The sequence below is a fragment of the Micromesistius poutassou genome, assembly GCF_964030765.1.
Source record: "Micromesistius poutassou genome assembly, chromosome: 4".
Taxonomy (NCBI): domain Eukaryota; kingdom Metazoa; phylum Chordata; class Actinopteri; order Gadiformes; family Gadidae; genus Micromesistius; species Micromesistius poutassou.
Window position 1 is genome coordinate 10,689,030 of NC_140274.1, and position 15,997 is coordinate 10,705,026.

At 42.6% G+C, this 15,997-nt stretch overlaps 1 protein-coding gene across 2 annotated transcripts in view; it reads right to left on the bottom strand.

Moving 5' to 3' along the window:
* Positions 1 to 1,879: 1,879 nt before the first annotated feature.
* Positions 1,880 to 15,997, bottom strand: part of drd2a (dopamine receptor D2a) — a gene marked incomplete at both ends in the record, with an annotated part of 17,380 nt that continues 3,262 nt past the window's right edge. Inside the window, 6 exons of one of the 2 annotated variants that reach the window (XM_084466465.1) lie at positions 1,880 to 2,076; positions 2,610 to 3,000; positions 3,299 to 3,385; positions 4,879 to 5,087; positions 5,531 to 5,667; positions 11,383 to 11,492. In XM_084466465.1, the coding sequence (XP_084322591.1) occupies positions 1,880 to 2,076; positions 2,610 to 3,000; positions 3,299 to 3,385; positions 4,879 to 5,087; positions 5,531 to 5,667; positions 11,383 to 11,492 (1,131 nt within the window). Of the gene's footprint in view, positions 2,077 to 2,609; positions 3,001 to 3,298; positions 3,401 to 4,878; positions 5,088 to 5,530; positions 5,668 to 11,382; positions 11,493 to 15,997 lie in introns of both variants that reach the window. The other variant, XM_084466464.1, reaches the window with a different exon arrangement.

Genomic DNA, 15,997 nt, shown 5'->3' on the forward strand with positions numbered 1-15,997 from the left:
AAAGATACCACTCAATCGGCCCAGTTGCTTTCAGAAATCTATGGTTTTATGAATAGCCCCAGAACTTTGTTTGTTTCCTAGAAAAATATATCAACAATAGAAAAATTGCCAGAATTTACTCATCTACATTCTGATCATGCATGTGATCAAAATAATATGATATTGTTGGTTGAAAATGTAAGAATGTTTTGGGTCCTCTGTCTGCCATTCAAGCAGCAGATCTTCTTCACACTACTTGGCACGCGCACATGTTGTGTGAGAGTGACAGTGAGAGAGAGAGAGAGAGGAAGACAGCAAGCACACCAGTTACAGGTCTTGTCATTGCACTAGACTGCATGAACTGTATCCGAAAAGTGTGTGTGTGTGTGTGTGTGTGTGTGTGTGTGTGTGTGTGTGTGTGTGTGTGCGTGTGTGTGTGTGTGTGTGTGTGTGTGTGTGTGTGTGTGAATTGAGTTGCAACTGTCCTAGAAGGTGCTGAAAGTCAGTTGGAATGTGTGACCAAATCAATCACATCATCCACTGCCTCAGGCCCCCATTTTATCATTGTAGTGCCATGGTTAGAACTCAGAATACAATGTGAAATGCTGAAATACCTTTGAGTACAACTCATGCAATGGGTTGCCAATAAAGCAATTACAGTAAAAATGCTAAAACATTTCAAATGTTGGAGATGTGTAAATACAGATTGTGTGCAGTATGTGTTTCTAAGTGTTGGAAATAACACATCACTTCAATCTATCCTCAAACCAAAATTTTATCCAAAAACAAAATGTAGGCACAGCAATGCCTTTATTTTGTGACACTCATTACAGACTCATCTTTCATGAGAACACATTCTTATTTACAGAAAAGGCATGAGAGTTCCTTTTTCCCAAAACATTTCTTTTCCAATGTCTTACTTGAGGTTCTTCACACCATTGCGTCTCACAGAATGGTGTGTCCTGCATTAAGACTCCTTTCGTTTACAGCAAAGTACATCTGTCCAAGTGTCGGTAGGTTGTCTTTAAGCCGGATGAATAGCAACATCTTTGTGGCATATACCCTTGTATGTTACTTAAATGGATTTGTTGAAATTCTTGTTAACAATACATTTCATTAGAAGTCAAGTAGAGGAGCAGTTAGCATGCATCACATTTTAATTGCAGGCATATAATCACAGTAAATGTGTTAAAAAAACATGTACATATAATAATAATAATAATAATAATAATAATAATACTTCTACTATATATATATATATATATATCTCTTTTTTTATAATTTTTTTAATATATTCAATTTATTAAACTGTATTTTATGTCTGTTGGCAAAGCCACATGACACGGTAATTAAATACTCTGTTTATATTCTTAATGTAATACCCGTTCCAAAGAGTGGAACATTTCAGATAAAGCGCTTTGAGTCATTTTTAATACTGCAATGCACACTTGCTTCATTGATGTCAAGATGAACTGCAGAAAATTCTCATCACCAAAACCACAGAATATAACCTTATCGTAAATAGCATGTCAGAGTTGTATTAAACACAACTAGTCACCTGTGTGTCGTATCCACAGATGGCTCCCGATGTGACAATAACAATGATTTCAAGAGAACAATATTACGCTTTCCACTTCGCCAAACAGATGATCCATACAGACATTATTTCATAATGTGTACATTCAATAATTCAGGAGAACATGAGTCCATAGATAATCTGCGACAAATCAATATGTTCGTTAGTTATACACTGTCAATATGCAAGTCTTTGCCGCTGTGACTTGAAGCAGGTTCCCCACTCTGAACCACGTTTCTCCACTCCCACGGCGAGACATCTGCTGGAGGAGATGCGTGGCTTGAGCTTTCGTCTGTCACATCCCAGAGAGGTCATCCCCTGGTCCTAGCAGTGCAAGATCTTGATGAAGGCCTTCCTGAACTCCACGTTGAAAGTGGTGTATATGATGGGATTCACAGCACTGTTCACGTAGCCCAGCCAAGTGAAGGCATTGTACATCTCAGCGGGTACCTTGCATTTAGTGCAATGGGTGTTTAGGATATGGGTGATGAAGAATGGCAGCCAGCAGATGATGAATACACCTGGAGGCATTTAGGAGAGGAAGGTATTAGATGAGAAGGGGCGGGGGGGATATATTGTAAAATAGTGAGAGGTTAAAATCACTCTCAAAGCACCTTTTTGACATGCATAGATGTGGATTTATAGTATCTAGTTGGTGGACTTTAATTAGTGTCTGTCTACTGGACAATAACCACAGCCGGTTCTATTTGTTGCATCCTCTTATTTGTCTGAAGGATAAGGATCCAGGATATTTATCATATTTGATACAAAATACAACAGCTCGGACACAGCCAGTTGTAAATTAGGATGCTGAGATCAGAATCCTGCAAAATATCAAGATTGTTGAGGTTTGTTTTTAGCGTAAAACATTCAAATTCGACTATCTGTCTGTTAATGTGGGATAGTAAAATACAAAATGGCACGTCAACATAATTTACACATTTGCAACATGGGACATAAGTCATGAGCTTGGACTGTTTTCTGATCAGGACAGTGAACATGCAAAAGTGGACAACAAAAAGGGTAATATATATATATATATTAATCCACTGACCAAGGACAATGGCTAGCATCTGAGTGGCTTTCTTCTCCTTCTGCTGGGAGATCTTCCGCTTGCTCATGGTTTTCACCGACGTCTGGGTCTTGCCATTCGGCATGGCGTGCGTCTGGAAGGCTTTGGCCCCCAGGGGCGCTGGATCCACCAGCACCACCTTGGCGGTGTCTCCGTTCTTTAGCGGCTTCAGGCCGTCCTCGGGCGGGGTAGGGGGCGCGGAAGACGGGCTGGCGTTGGACTTGGCGGGCATCAGGTGCTGGTGGCTGGTGGCTGGAGCTTCTCCCAGGGCCCCCTGCTGCTGCTTGTGCTGCTGCTTCTGGCTGCTGCCGCTGTTGTGGAGCTCGTCCAGCTCCAGGTCTTCACCCTCGATGGCCACCTCTTTGATGAAGATCTAGGAAAGCGGTGGAGATGGAGGATACATCAGGCTTGAGTTTTAATGGATCACGATCCAGGACCCCCGGCTAATGTTTGTTCAGATGCCTTTTCGGAGAATCAAGTCAAAATCTAAAAAAAGAACAATGCTGAATTAAATTGTATTAAAAACAAAAAAAATATGAAAACACTAAAACACATGAAAGAAAGACAGATTTAAAAAATAGCACGTTCTTAACGTCTCTGCACTCCACGGCACCCATTTAAGACACAACTGAACTGACAACACAGAAAATGAATAAATAATGGCAACACACCACTTTTTTCCTGTTGATAGAAAAACCCCCGTTGGCTTTGACAATCATGGTGCAAAGCGTCACATCCTCTGGATGAGTGCACTTATCCTGAAACAAGAACATCCCGTAACGTGGTGGATCAGACCAGACCAGCCATAGAGTTTCCTATAGCTACAAAGCTCCACCGGAAAATGTTTTTGTCAGTGTCAGCCTTATCTTTACTAGGAATTGAATGCAATGCCACACAATCTATCAAAACCTCTAGATTCATACATTAGAATGAACAAAAGCCACACACAAGCCTCATATTGACAGAACAATTGTTATTTCATCGCTGTGGAGTTGATATTCTTTGAAATGGCATTGATTTGTGACTATTGGCAACAGATGCATGAATTGTTTCTCGTTGAATTTAAACACACGCACACACATTATGTACACACACACACACACACACACACACACACCCACAAACACACACACACCCACACAAACATGGACACACACAAACCCAGACAAACACACACACCCACAAACACTCACACACCCACACAGACATGCACACACACAAACAAAGACAAACACACACACCCACAAACACACACACACACCCACACAGACATGCACACACAAAAACCTACACAAACACACACAAACACACACACACACACACACACACACACACACACACACACACACACACACACACCCACACCCACACACACATACACACACATATAGGATTTGGAACACACACCAGGTAGACGTTCATGCATCACGCACCTCAGCACATGGATGAACATGAGTAATGTAGTGTTCTAGATCTAAAGCATTACTGGGCTTCCTGTGTCGAACGTATCGATCTCTCGCACGTCAAATCACGTGAAATCAATGACCATAAAAGCAAAAGGTCGTTTAAGGCCTGTCATCATTACTGTTTCATTACAAAGGTTCAGAAACTCTGCCAATCTAAATCAAACTAATGTAAAATTAAGATGGATTTCATGATGTAAGCAATAAACACGTTGAAGGTATAAAGAAAACACACACACACACACACACACACACACACACACACACACTGGTAACGCCTAAGGGGGTAATTGGGTCCTGGCCTTAGAAACCCAATGCTGGCCATTGTTTTTAGGAAGAGTGAAAATCAATCTTCGGGATGATGGGGTTACCTAGGTTATATCAAACATTGCTTGTCCAAAGGATCCTCAAGCATAATTGGGTGGGAAAACTATTGATTGTCTTTTATTGTGCACCTGTATGTGTCAAGGTTTTTTTTGTTTTTATTGTTTGTTTTTTATTACACTGGAAGACAAGAGAAGGAAATATTTGGAACAACATTGAAACAAAAAACGAAAAATAGACTATAAACAATACTCTACTACTATAACACTTTATACTTTTGTACACACAGTTTGCAATGCAAGATTGTAGATACAGTTGGACTGCAAAATATATAATATGCAAGCGAGTCCAAATCACATCATGACATTGCAATTTCTAAGAAGAAGTGTATTCATTTGCGGCCAGAGAGAGCGAGTCCACAATGTTCCGGAAGGTTCTGGAAGGTTTCCGGAAGGAGTGCTCACCTTCAGCGAGGTGGCCACGTTGTGCTCTGCGTTTTGAGCGGCCCTCTGTTTAGGCTTGGTGTTGACTCGTTTCCTTCGCTTCCTTAGCACCACGTAGATTTGCACATAAACCAGCAGTGTTATGATGAAGGGGACATAGAAGGACACAATGGAAGAGTAAACCACAAAGGCTGGATTGGCGATCACACATTGAGAGGGGTCGCGAGTAGCTGTGGAGAAATGCAAATTATTGAATCAGGGGGGGGGGGTTTACAAGGCAGGTCAATTATTTTTGCTACATTAGAAAGAAAGGAAAAAAAACCAACAACACCCAGAGTGACAGAGTGGACTGGGTGTAACATGTCGCAGTAATTGCCTGTTGACTCCTGAGGTCAGCCAGGAATAAATGACGGCCACAATTTTCATGTTTGATATGTCGTTGTTGAGCTTCTATAATATATTAATAGACGGTGGTTGAGTAGCCGATGCATTGTGTTTGTCAGAGATGTCATAGAGCCCCCCATGTAGCAATATTAGGCTAACTGAGTCAACAACGAGATTGGTACTTCTCGAAATGTCATTGCATTCGACATTGAAAAATTGTTTTTCACCCATGAAATCAGTCATAAGTATTGTGCGTAGTGAATGAGATTAGAAGTGAGTACTTGCTTACCTGTGTTGTTCAGGCCAAATAACAAGGGACAGGAAATAGCAAAGGACAGCACCCACACCACAGAAATCATGACCGTCACCCTCCTCCGGGAGCTGTAGCGGGTGTTGTACAGCATCGGCATGGCAACCGCTGTATATCTGAGAGGGAGAAAGGATAAAATTAGACCGAAACAAAGCCACCTAATTTGAACAGGCCCACCAAGGCGTCGGCATGGAGGTGTCTGTACGATTATTATGAGAAGATTATTTTTATGCTTTTGTATTCATAAAAATAGCAACCCTCAGAAAGAGATTTAGTGAATAAGTGAGGGCCTAGGCACATGATTGTTGTTGATGTGATGAATAAGTGCACAGAAAATCACTTGAACAACAGAGGATGCAATTCAAAGCCATCTGACTGCCATACATGGAGGCACGCCGCATGCCAGCCGTCAACGGGTGCACGTACATTATGGCAGCTCTCTCTTTGCCACCTGCTGCTTCTCTTCTTTCTTCTCCTCTTTTCTTTTAACCCTTTTCCAAAGCCATAAGGGAAATCCCCACTGTGGCATTTCAATGCTACCCTGTAACCATTTCAATGACTTGTTTCATATCATTGCATTCATTGAGGCCATGTTGTTGTTCCCGACAGTTGTTTCAATGCAGACGTGGGCAAGGTCCCGGCTTTGATTTGATTGGTTGGTGGAGAAGGAACATGTGCTTGACGGGCGCACAGCTGGTGGCCAGTAGGAAGAGGTGCTCAAAGAAGGGGCTCCTCTGGCAACACGACTATGCGTTCTTTAGAGACAGCAGAAGGAAAATGAAAGTGTGTTTACCTCTTTTGAAAGCGTGATTGATCTGTTTACATTATCTTTGTCTATTGTAGAGTGAGGCAGAGAGGGCGAGGGGAGAGATAACGAGAGAGAGAGAGAGAGAGAGAGAGAGAGAGAGAGAGAGAGAGAGAGAGCTTATTGATAATCTGCAGAGTTTAGGTCCTACAACGTTTTGGTTAGGGTGTCAAACTAAAAATTCAAAGGACTGTGTTTAGGGTTTGAATGGCTATTATTTATGCATGTTTTTGAGGCTGGCTGGCTTCTTTGTTGATTCCATGGTTTAACTGAATGTATGTGAGGAATGAAATAGCTCTAATGTGGAATCATGACATTTCATAATGGCATTAGGCGGTCTTGCATTCTCAATAACAACATTTGCTTTATTAAAGGAAGATGCAAAATAAATGCATTAGATTAAAGTATATAGATGTTTTTCCTCACCAACTGAAGCACCATCATTTGCATAATAGGGACTATATCATGTATAATAATGTTTTTTGAAAGTGCTTAATGAGATTTTTAGAATAGATTTGCCTTTTCTCAATTATTTGAATATAAATATAAGTGTCATCGCTCATTGAGGCTACTTCATGCAAGTTCCATGCATTGTTTCCCACAATGTGCGCACAGAGGAATAGCACAGTCAGTTACAACAACCACCATGATTTACAGAGCACATATTGGACCATAACCTGGCTCAGTAGCTTTAAAATTGTGTATATATTTAAAGACTATGGGCTCCACAGCTTGAGTCGCCCATATTGTGAGACAGTGTGAAAGGACTTAATAAAGGACTCAGACAAACTGTTGCTATTGCATGGTGGCGTGATCGCACCTATACAGACACCAGAGTGTTTCCATTGGTGCTCCGTGTCGTGCAGCGAGCCACGGAAACAACAGATCAAGCAGACAGTGACTAGTGGCCTAGCCTCGTTTACGAAAGACCTTATCAATTAACCCCAGCACAAGGCCTGACCTTATTAGTTGGGCCGGCTGAAATCCCAATGAAACGCTCAGCCTTCTACAAAGCACTACACCGCCATTGATTTCTGTGTAATTTGTTTTCTAAGCCTTGAGGTACATGGAGTGTGTACAAAAGGGGCCATTCAACGGCTTGACTTTTGTGTGGTGTCTGATCATGTGGCGGGAAGATCAACAATAACACAAGACACGAGTGACGAGTGATTTTTGGATGGATTTATTCAGATGTGAAATAGCGGCAACAGCAGCATCACCCACGTAGCTCTACAGGCTACTTCTTGCCTTTCCGAGTTAATTAACATGAGCCACCAACTGTGACTGGACTAATAAGTGAATATCTAGCATTGTATTTGTCATTAAAGATCCAATCTATTTCATTTCAACCATTTTTTTGTCACCATGCTACAACACAATACAGTGGAAATCTTTAGGTTGGCCAGGTTATACGGATAAGAGAGTGATTTATTATACAAAAAGAGTTACTATCATAAAATACCCTATTGCTTTTACAGCTACCAGAGCAAAAGTCCTGTGTCAGGCTCGACATTTTGAAGGAAATATAATAAGAAGCTTCATGAAATGTCTAAAAAGTTATTGACGTTGAATCTGACCATGTGGAGGAGGATTGATGTTATTGAAACAAGCTACGGTTTGTTGTGTGATATGTACAATGATTGTGTCATGGTTTGTTGTATTATTGGTACAATGATTGTGGGCATCATGATTAGACAGTGTAGCATCTAGAGACTATTTGTTGTGTACACTAAACCTTTTACCTTGCCTTGATTTATTTCTGGGGAATGTGTAAAGCCCCTATGTGATCCTTATCTATACTTTGATGACAACCTCCTCTGCCAACTCCATCTTTGGTATAAAATTTGCTGTTATCTATTGGAGCCATTATTAGCTTGACCTTGCTTTTAGGAGCAAGCCCGGCTGCACAATCATACACATTAGATCATATTGAATGTGTCCCATTATAGAAATCTTGGGGAGGGGCGATATGTATGTGGTCAGTATTGCCAGGGAGGCTATCTATTTTCATTGGAATTGCCACATCAACAACATCAGTTCGGTTTGACATTTTGTGAGACAAGTCTTTGGTCTTTGGTGTTAAGCCCTAGGCCTATTTCTCAGGCCGCCTGCCCGAAATTACATGGCTAAAATGAATATGCCTCCTCAACTACAAGGGCTATATGAATAAAGTTGGTTTAAAAAAAAGGTAACACCTGTGAGGTGGCTGCAGAAGTGTCAGAATCAATATAGATGTTACTGTGTCAGAGTAAATTCAGCTAGAACATAGTAAGAAATGTCAATTTTCAATTCTCGCCTAAAAAAAACCCACTATTTAGAGTGAATACCACCTTGGAACTATGGGATAGTAGCCCAGAACCTCTAGGGAGCCATAGCACAACATCTGATGAGTACCCTGTGCCAGGATAGATGCTAATAGAGTGAATAAAGTGATTTTAGAGAGGTTTTAGTACAGGTAAGTCCAGGCGGACTCACCAAATGGTGCCATTTGGGCACCATCAGTGCCATTTGACCTTTCTAAGGTACCAGACTGTAAAACACTGACAAATCACTATAGGTATTAATTTCCATCCAAATTCAACAGTTTTTGACTTGTTTTGAAAATTCACCCAGACCTCTATACATTTTCCCAGTCAAAGAAAACCGTACAATGGAAATTAAGTTTGACTCCAACTAGAGCAGATGTGGAAACGATATCTTGGGTATTCATTGGTCAATTTGGATGATTGACCCCTCTATCGAACCGTCAGAGCCAATAGAATCGAGGGACAGTCCCGAAATCCATGTAAAAAAACACCATTCACCAATCACAAGCAGCCAAAGACATTATGGGTGAAGAGAAGTACCCTACCTACTCATAGCAAAAACAGTTGTTTTTGCTATGTAAAGACCCGTAGATTATCAGAAATCATTTCAAAGTGACACAGAGGGCCCTATCTTGCGCCCGGCGCAATTGACTTTCTACACCGACGCATGTGTCGTTGCTAGTTTGCACCCGGCACAAAGCTGATTTTCCCCCGCAGCAACCAGGCGCCACTACACTTGCTCCTGGAGAGGCGTGTCGGCGAAAAGCAGGGGCGTGTTCCAGCGCAAATGATACTTGGTGCTATTTTAGTGATCTAAAAAATGCGCCAATGCAATTGCGCCACTGACCGAAAAATACCTGGTCTATAGCGGATAGCGCAGTGGTTGTTGCTATTTTGACGTGCCATGGCAGGTCGGAACTACCACATAGCCTACGCTTACACACACGTAGGCTATACACAGCACAAACATGCTAACTATTAACTATTATTTAATGATTGTGGAAACATTTTTTTCAATAGAGCTGCATGAATGAACATGAATGAAGTATAGTAGGCTATGGCATGCATTAAAATAATAATAATAACAATAACACATTCAAGCAAACTATATTCCAGGCTTCCAAAACAAAATCAAATTTTAGGGTAAATGGTTGGTTAAATTATTTGGGAAAGAACAGCTGATACAGCAGTAAATTGTACTTTTAAATCAATGCATCTGCAAACACCGTACAGCAAACACATATGTTCTTGACATAAACGATCAAATTGATAAAATTGAGTATTTGATCGTGAGAAAACATAGTTTTACCGCAAGTGTTTAAAAGAATGAATGAATGCGGGTGATGCTTGGTGTGCGTGTGTGTGCGCACCCATCTGTTTAAACACACGCAAACTAAACACATAACGCATAATGCAGTCCATGGCGATGTATATTAATGGGGGGACGCATGCATATTATGAACACAAGTCGATAACGATAATGTATACAATACTGGTAACAAACAATGTTTGTTAATGTATTGCCGCATATCATTAAATAGACCCACAGTTGCGGCCATCGAGGACCGCGTCCGCATATCATATATGTTTTAAGTTTAAATTTACATGACGAATCAGTGTTTCTGAAGTTGGAGAAAACGCTATTCCATGTGTGAATTATGCCTATTATTTGGCCATAAACTGAGCCATTTGAAGTTTGAAATTCATGTGGTCATACATCTGTCTCAGCGGAGAATGCAAACATGCTGTCAAACTATCAACTCGCCAAGTCAAATGCGTTGGGTCTTAAAGGGGATGGCAGGTGGAACTCTCATTGGTTTATTGCATGTTACGCCCAAAACACACCTACAGGTTTCAGCCCAACCCATTTTAGATTTGCGCCGGGCGCAAAGCTCATTTATCCCGCCGTCATAATAGCAACAGCGCCGTAGAACCGCCCACAAAGTACTTTGACTTTGCGCCTTGATGTTTGCGTTTTAGACCGTCTAACTAGGGCCCAGAGTCTTGAATTAGCTGTGTTATGCCCTCAAACACAACATTTGATGGCAAAACAATAAAGGTAAGACATCATTTATGGTTATGGCTGTATAAAATGAAGTTTATTTTTGCTCTTCTTTGGCTGCTAGTTCAGTGAGTTTTCGTCATAAAGTGATGAGACGTATATCATTGGAATCTGTGGAGCATCGACTTACATATGGCATATCATTTGTGTGGGCGGCATAAAGCAGCGAAATCACTGGCGGCCAGTATGCGAGCATGCGCGTTGTGCATGTTTTTGCTACGGCTCATTTAGTTGCTTGGTGTTGGAATTGTGTTTTATTTAGGTAATAATGGTAATCATGGGCTTTTAGTCGAGCTTCTTCCCGTTACGTGGGTATGCACCATGGACATGTTGCAGCATGATGGTGCTGTATACAGAACACGGGCTACAAGTTGGCGCAGCTGCCCCCGGCCCCGGGGGCTTAACAGGTTAACACATATTTCATTGTTTATTTTTAACTCTAATAGGTTATAGAGTCTCGAAAATACACCTGTTGCCATGTATTAAGTAGACTAGGCCTCTTTGGTACCTGATGCTATGAAACACAAAGAAATATGTGTTACGGCCTGACATATATATGATTATTCCTGCAACCAAGATGCTTTTCTAGCCTGCCACAGGTTACCTTGCAGATCCACAGAGCTGACAAGGCGGCCTCGTGTGACGGTGCCAAACTCACCGATCGATGCTGATGGCGCAGAGGTTGAGGATGCTGGCGGTACACATCATCACATCCAGGGTGACGAAGATGTCACAGTGGATCTTACTGAAGCTCCACTCACCCACCACCTGGCAGGGAGAACCAGACGACAACACACCGGGAGTTTACTAAATGATGGGAAGGTGTAGTTGGAACAAAGTCCAAAAAAGTAGATTGTATATAAAGCTGTTTACTTAAATACCCTAATTAGTGTGAAATGCTGTACAATGCAGCGCATGATACAGTCTACAGTCTACAATGACTGAGTGTCTGGAGGCGGTAAACTGATTTAATAAATAAAAGGGATGGGATGTATGGAAATCCACTCCACAAACTCTGGATGAAATATGCACAGACGTTAAGTCCTGCTCACCGGACACAGACAGAGCACGCACACCAACCAAAATCATATTGGAGTTGACGCTATTCGACTGTCCAATCACAATCCTCAGACCTAGGAAAACACGTAATACATGAAACCATGCCAACCATGAAAGTAATCAATACAGCCAAGCCTGGTAGGGATCTGTATGAAATAAGACAATATTTTGATATCAATGTGCTATGAAACAACACAGTAAGCACCCATAGAAACAAGACATTGGAAACAAGACATCGTCAGTGGAAGAATGTTGCAGGAGCACAAAGATCTCTGCCTTTATTTCATCATTGTTATTGTTTTCTGTGTGAAAGAAAACGAAGAAAAATACCACGTTGACGATCAATTGATTATTTGATCTCCCTGGATGAGTTATGATAGCTAAATTATTCAATGTTTTATTCTGCCTTTTCACCTCCAATATTAAAGGCATCAGACAGACTCCTAGATGGCCTCCTCCTTCATCTTAGAGACATTATGAGCAACATCCCATCTCCGGACCCTACCCTCCCCCACCGGGTGCATTCACCGGTGTCTGGCGATGATGCAAACATCACTTTCACTCTGAGGAGTGGCTTAGCTCTGCCCACACGGGATGACCCCCGGAATGCACCCGACACGCCGTGACTGACATTGAGATAGAGAGAGAAAGATAGAGAGGGGGGGAGGGAGTGGAAGTATGGTTGAGTTCGTCGAGTTAAGAGCAGGGGTCTAATTCTCTTAGTGTTTTCTGAAATTCTGCATTAACCTTACAGGGCGTTTAAAGAACCCCTTTATCTTCCAATGATTAATTTAGGACTCTGGTGCTTCGTCTCCAGATTTAGCAGGGAGTTTGAGAAGCTGTGTGTCATGCTGCTGCTGTACAGTTTTACAGCTGATTACCAGGCGATCTGACAGCTCTAATGAACACCCCCTCTCTCTCTCTCTTTCTCTCTCTTGTGCCCTCACTCCCCCTCTGTCTCACTGTTTTGCTCTCACTCCCCTTTCTCTCTCTTTCTCTCTCTAAACCCCCTTGCTCTCTTTCTCTCTCTCTTTCTCTTTCTCCATCCCGCTCCACCTTCTCTCTCTCATCCCCCTTGCTCTCTCTCTCTCTATTTCTCTCTCCCTCTCTCTCTCTCTCTCTCTCTCTCCCTTTCTCTCTGCATCCCAGTCCACCTTCTCTCTATATTCCTCTCACCCACTCTGTCGCTCTATCTCTTTCTAGTTTTCTATTTCTGTCTCTCTCCCTTTCTCCCTGTCTCTCTCCCTTTCTCCCTCTCTCTCTCTCTCTCTCTCTCTCTCTGTACATCCCTGTGCCTCTCTGCCCTCTCACCGTTCTTTCGTCTGTGTAATCTGCTCAGTTATTCCTCTTGGAGTTTCTCCTCTGCTCTCCAGCCCCCCCCTCCCTCACACTCTCTGCTCTGATGTTCTGCCCCGACTTGGCATACCACCCTGCCAGCTGCAAATTATCTACTCTTACTCCTTCTTCAATGATATGTACAGTATCATCCCACCTTCACACTCACTCTCTCTCTCTCTCTCTCTCTCTCTCTCTCTCTCTCTCTCTCTCTCTCTCTCTCTCTCTCTGTCACTCTCTCACTCTCCCTCTCAACTCACTTGATAGCTCTTAGACACATACACACGCGCACACACACACACACACACACACACACACACACACACACACACACACACACACACACACACACACACACACACACGCGCACACACACGCACACACACACATGGCACAGGCACGTGCGCACACAACATTACCACTGTTGCCGTCTGGTGAAGGTTCCTTGGGTCCGGTTCGCAACAATTCAATTTCACTCCCATTTGAGCCTCAGCTGTTTTGGTATTCTACCTGCATGGAGTGGATATGAAATTAATTGAGCAAATTATGGCCGTTAAGTCTGTTAAGAGATGCTTTGATCCAACCCATCTTACAGGGACTACAGACAAAGGTCATCCAGAAGACAGGAAGCCATGAGGCAACACAAATCAAAGATGCATACAGCAGAGAGAGAAGCATTGGGGATTAAAACCAGAACCTTTTGGCTCGGAGACAAAGAGAAATCAAACACCTGTTAAATAACACATAAGAGATAACCAACAAGGTATAATTATACTGGATTATACTTTATTACAGTTTGATTATTTTTATCTTTGCTTCCGGATTTCCTAAATGCATATTTTCAGAGACAAACCGCATTTTCCTAAAAGCATTAACATGATGTCCACCACATGGTGCTACTGAGCTCTTAAAAGCGTCTGGATTATCAGCCAGATGGCCCGCGGCCACTTTTCTCTTCCCCATCACCATCACCATTACGTTCTCTATCACCTGCCTCCCCGCCATCTACTACGACAACAACATCAACCGTTTGCAGCTGCAGCCCCCCTACCACTCAGCTACATCCAGGACACTTTGGCAGGCAATTTTTCCCATTGTAGCTGCTAAATGCTAATGCTGCTAATGCTCCGCTCGGAGGGGGGGCTTGGTGTTACTCATGGACATAATCCCCCCCCCTCCCCCTCCCCCCCTCCATCACACCTGATTATTCTGCCAAGCTCAAGACCTCAATGATTAAGTCATTCATATCAGCTGGAGGAGATGGGATATTATTTAACGTTGAAAGTCAATCATTTTAATTACACTTATGTCTCTCTCATCAATCGTCATCATCCACTCTTCGCGGTTTGTCGGCGTCTGTGCTATTATGTCATTATGTCCTGTCTTTCATGCAGTATTTTGCTATTGTGTATTATCCGACCTGTTAGCTTGTGTACGCCTGGCTAATCCTCCTCTGCTGCATGCTGCCATTCACACATTGACTCTATTTCAGTAATTGTGTCATGTATATTTCTGCTCATTCAGTTGCTAATCATGGTCATGCAGTCATGCCTCTGATCCGCCTTCCAGCTACAATTTTCTGCAGAGTTTGCCATAAGCTGAATCCTCTCATTGTTCACGTTAATTAAACATCCATGGAGAACCATCATAAAGCTTTATTGTACAGACCACTTTTTATCTAAATTATGCACTGTGAGGATGGATATAAATGCTGCACTTCTCTGCTACTATTATTCAAATAAATAATAAAAAATTAACATGTGAGTACTTTGGAGGGCAAATCGCCTATAAAAAAAAAGCCTATAGATGCATTTGTATATACACTGTGATGGAGTAAGTTAAACATGGTTTAGCGTACCTAACAATATTGTGTTTAGCGGATGCTTCTATCCAAAGCCACCTACAGTGATTAACATCTTGCTCAAGGATCTCTGCAAATAGGCCGCTGACATTTGGGTTCAAACCCATGACCTTTTGGCTGGGAGTGTGGAGCACCTGGTCTGACATGGCCAGACCAATTTGCAAATGCGTATGAGTCTGGAAGCTCTCAGTTCATTTCAGATTTCTCAGGGGCATTATCAGCAGGCACAGTGTGATGGCAACTGATCTTTCTTATCAAAGAAAGGCGCACAGTGCTCTCGGGAAACACACCACCCAGTTTTTATAATACTGTCGCCTTGGTGGCTTCAACAGACCGCTTCACATCAGGGCAGACGTTTGGGTTGTTCCTCATTGCATCAAACCCGCCCCGTATTAGATAAACGACTGGGACCTGAGCCCGACCCAGGCCAGGTCTGCTGGAAATATATCTTAACAGGAGGTGGACCAGACCATCTGCCAGGGCAATTACACATGAGCTCTCAGATTCATGGTCGTGGTCAAAAGGACTACTATTTATATCCTTCCCCTCGATCAGACCATTAATTCTCTTCTCCACCTTCTCTCCCAGTCAGAGTCAGAACCGTCCACAGCCTCTTAGATCCTACCCACCTTTAACAGTCCAGAGCAACAGTCTCAGGGCTACCCCTGTCCTCTTCTGCTCTGGCCAGGGTTGAAGTCCCGGCAGGTTCTCTGCCAGAGGGACGCCTCTCCCCTGCAGCCCCTCCATCACCGGCTGGGACGGGGACCCATCGGGGAGGGGAGACCTGTCCTAACGCTTCCGCCCACAGCCATCCATCATTAATATTGCACCAGAGATGGAGACCTAGTGCCCAGAGTAACTATGGTTACTCTTAAGGCAGGCTGTTGTCTTTGCGGATCAACGTACATGTAAATACAAGTTTAAATGTAGTTATTTTTTATCCATTGGGCAGTGCCTCTGAGACTGGGTTCTTTTCAACAAAAATCCATTTTGAAAATATAAAACAAATCATTATATG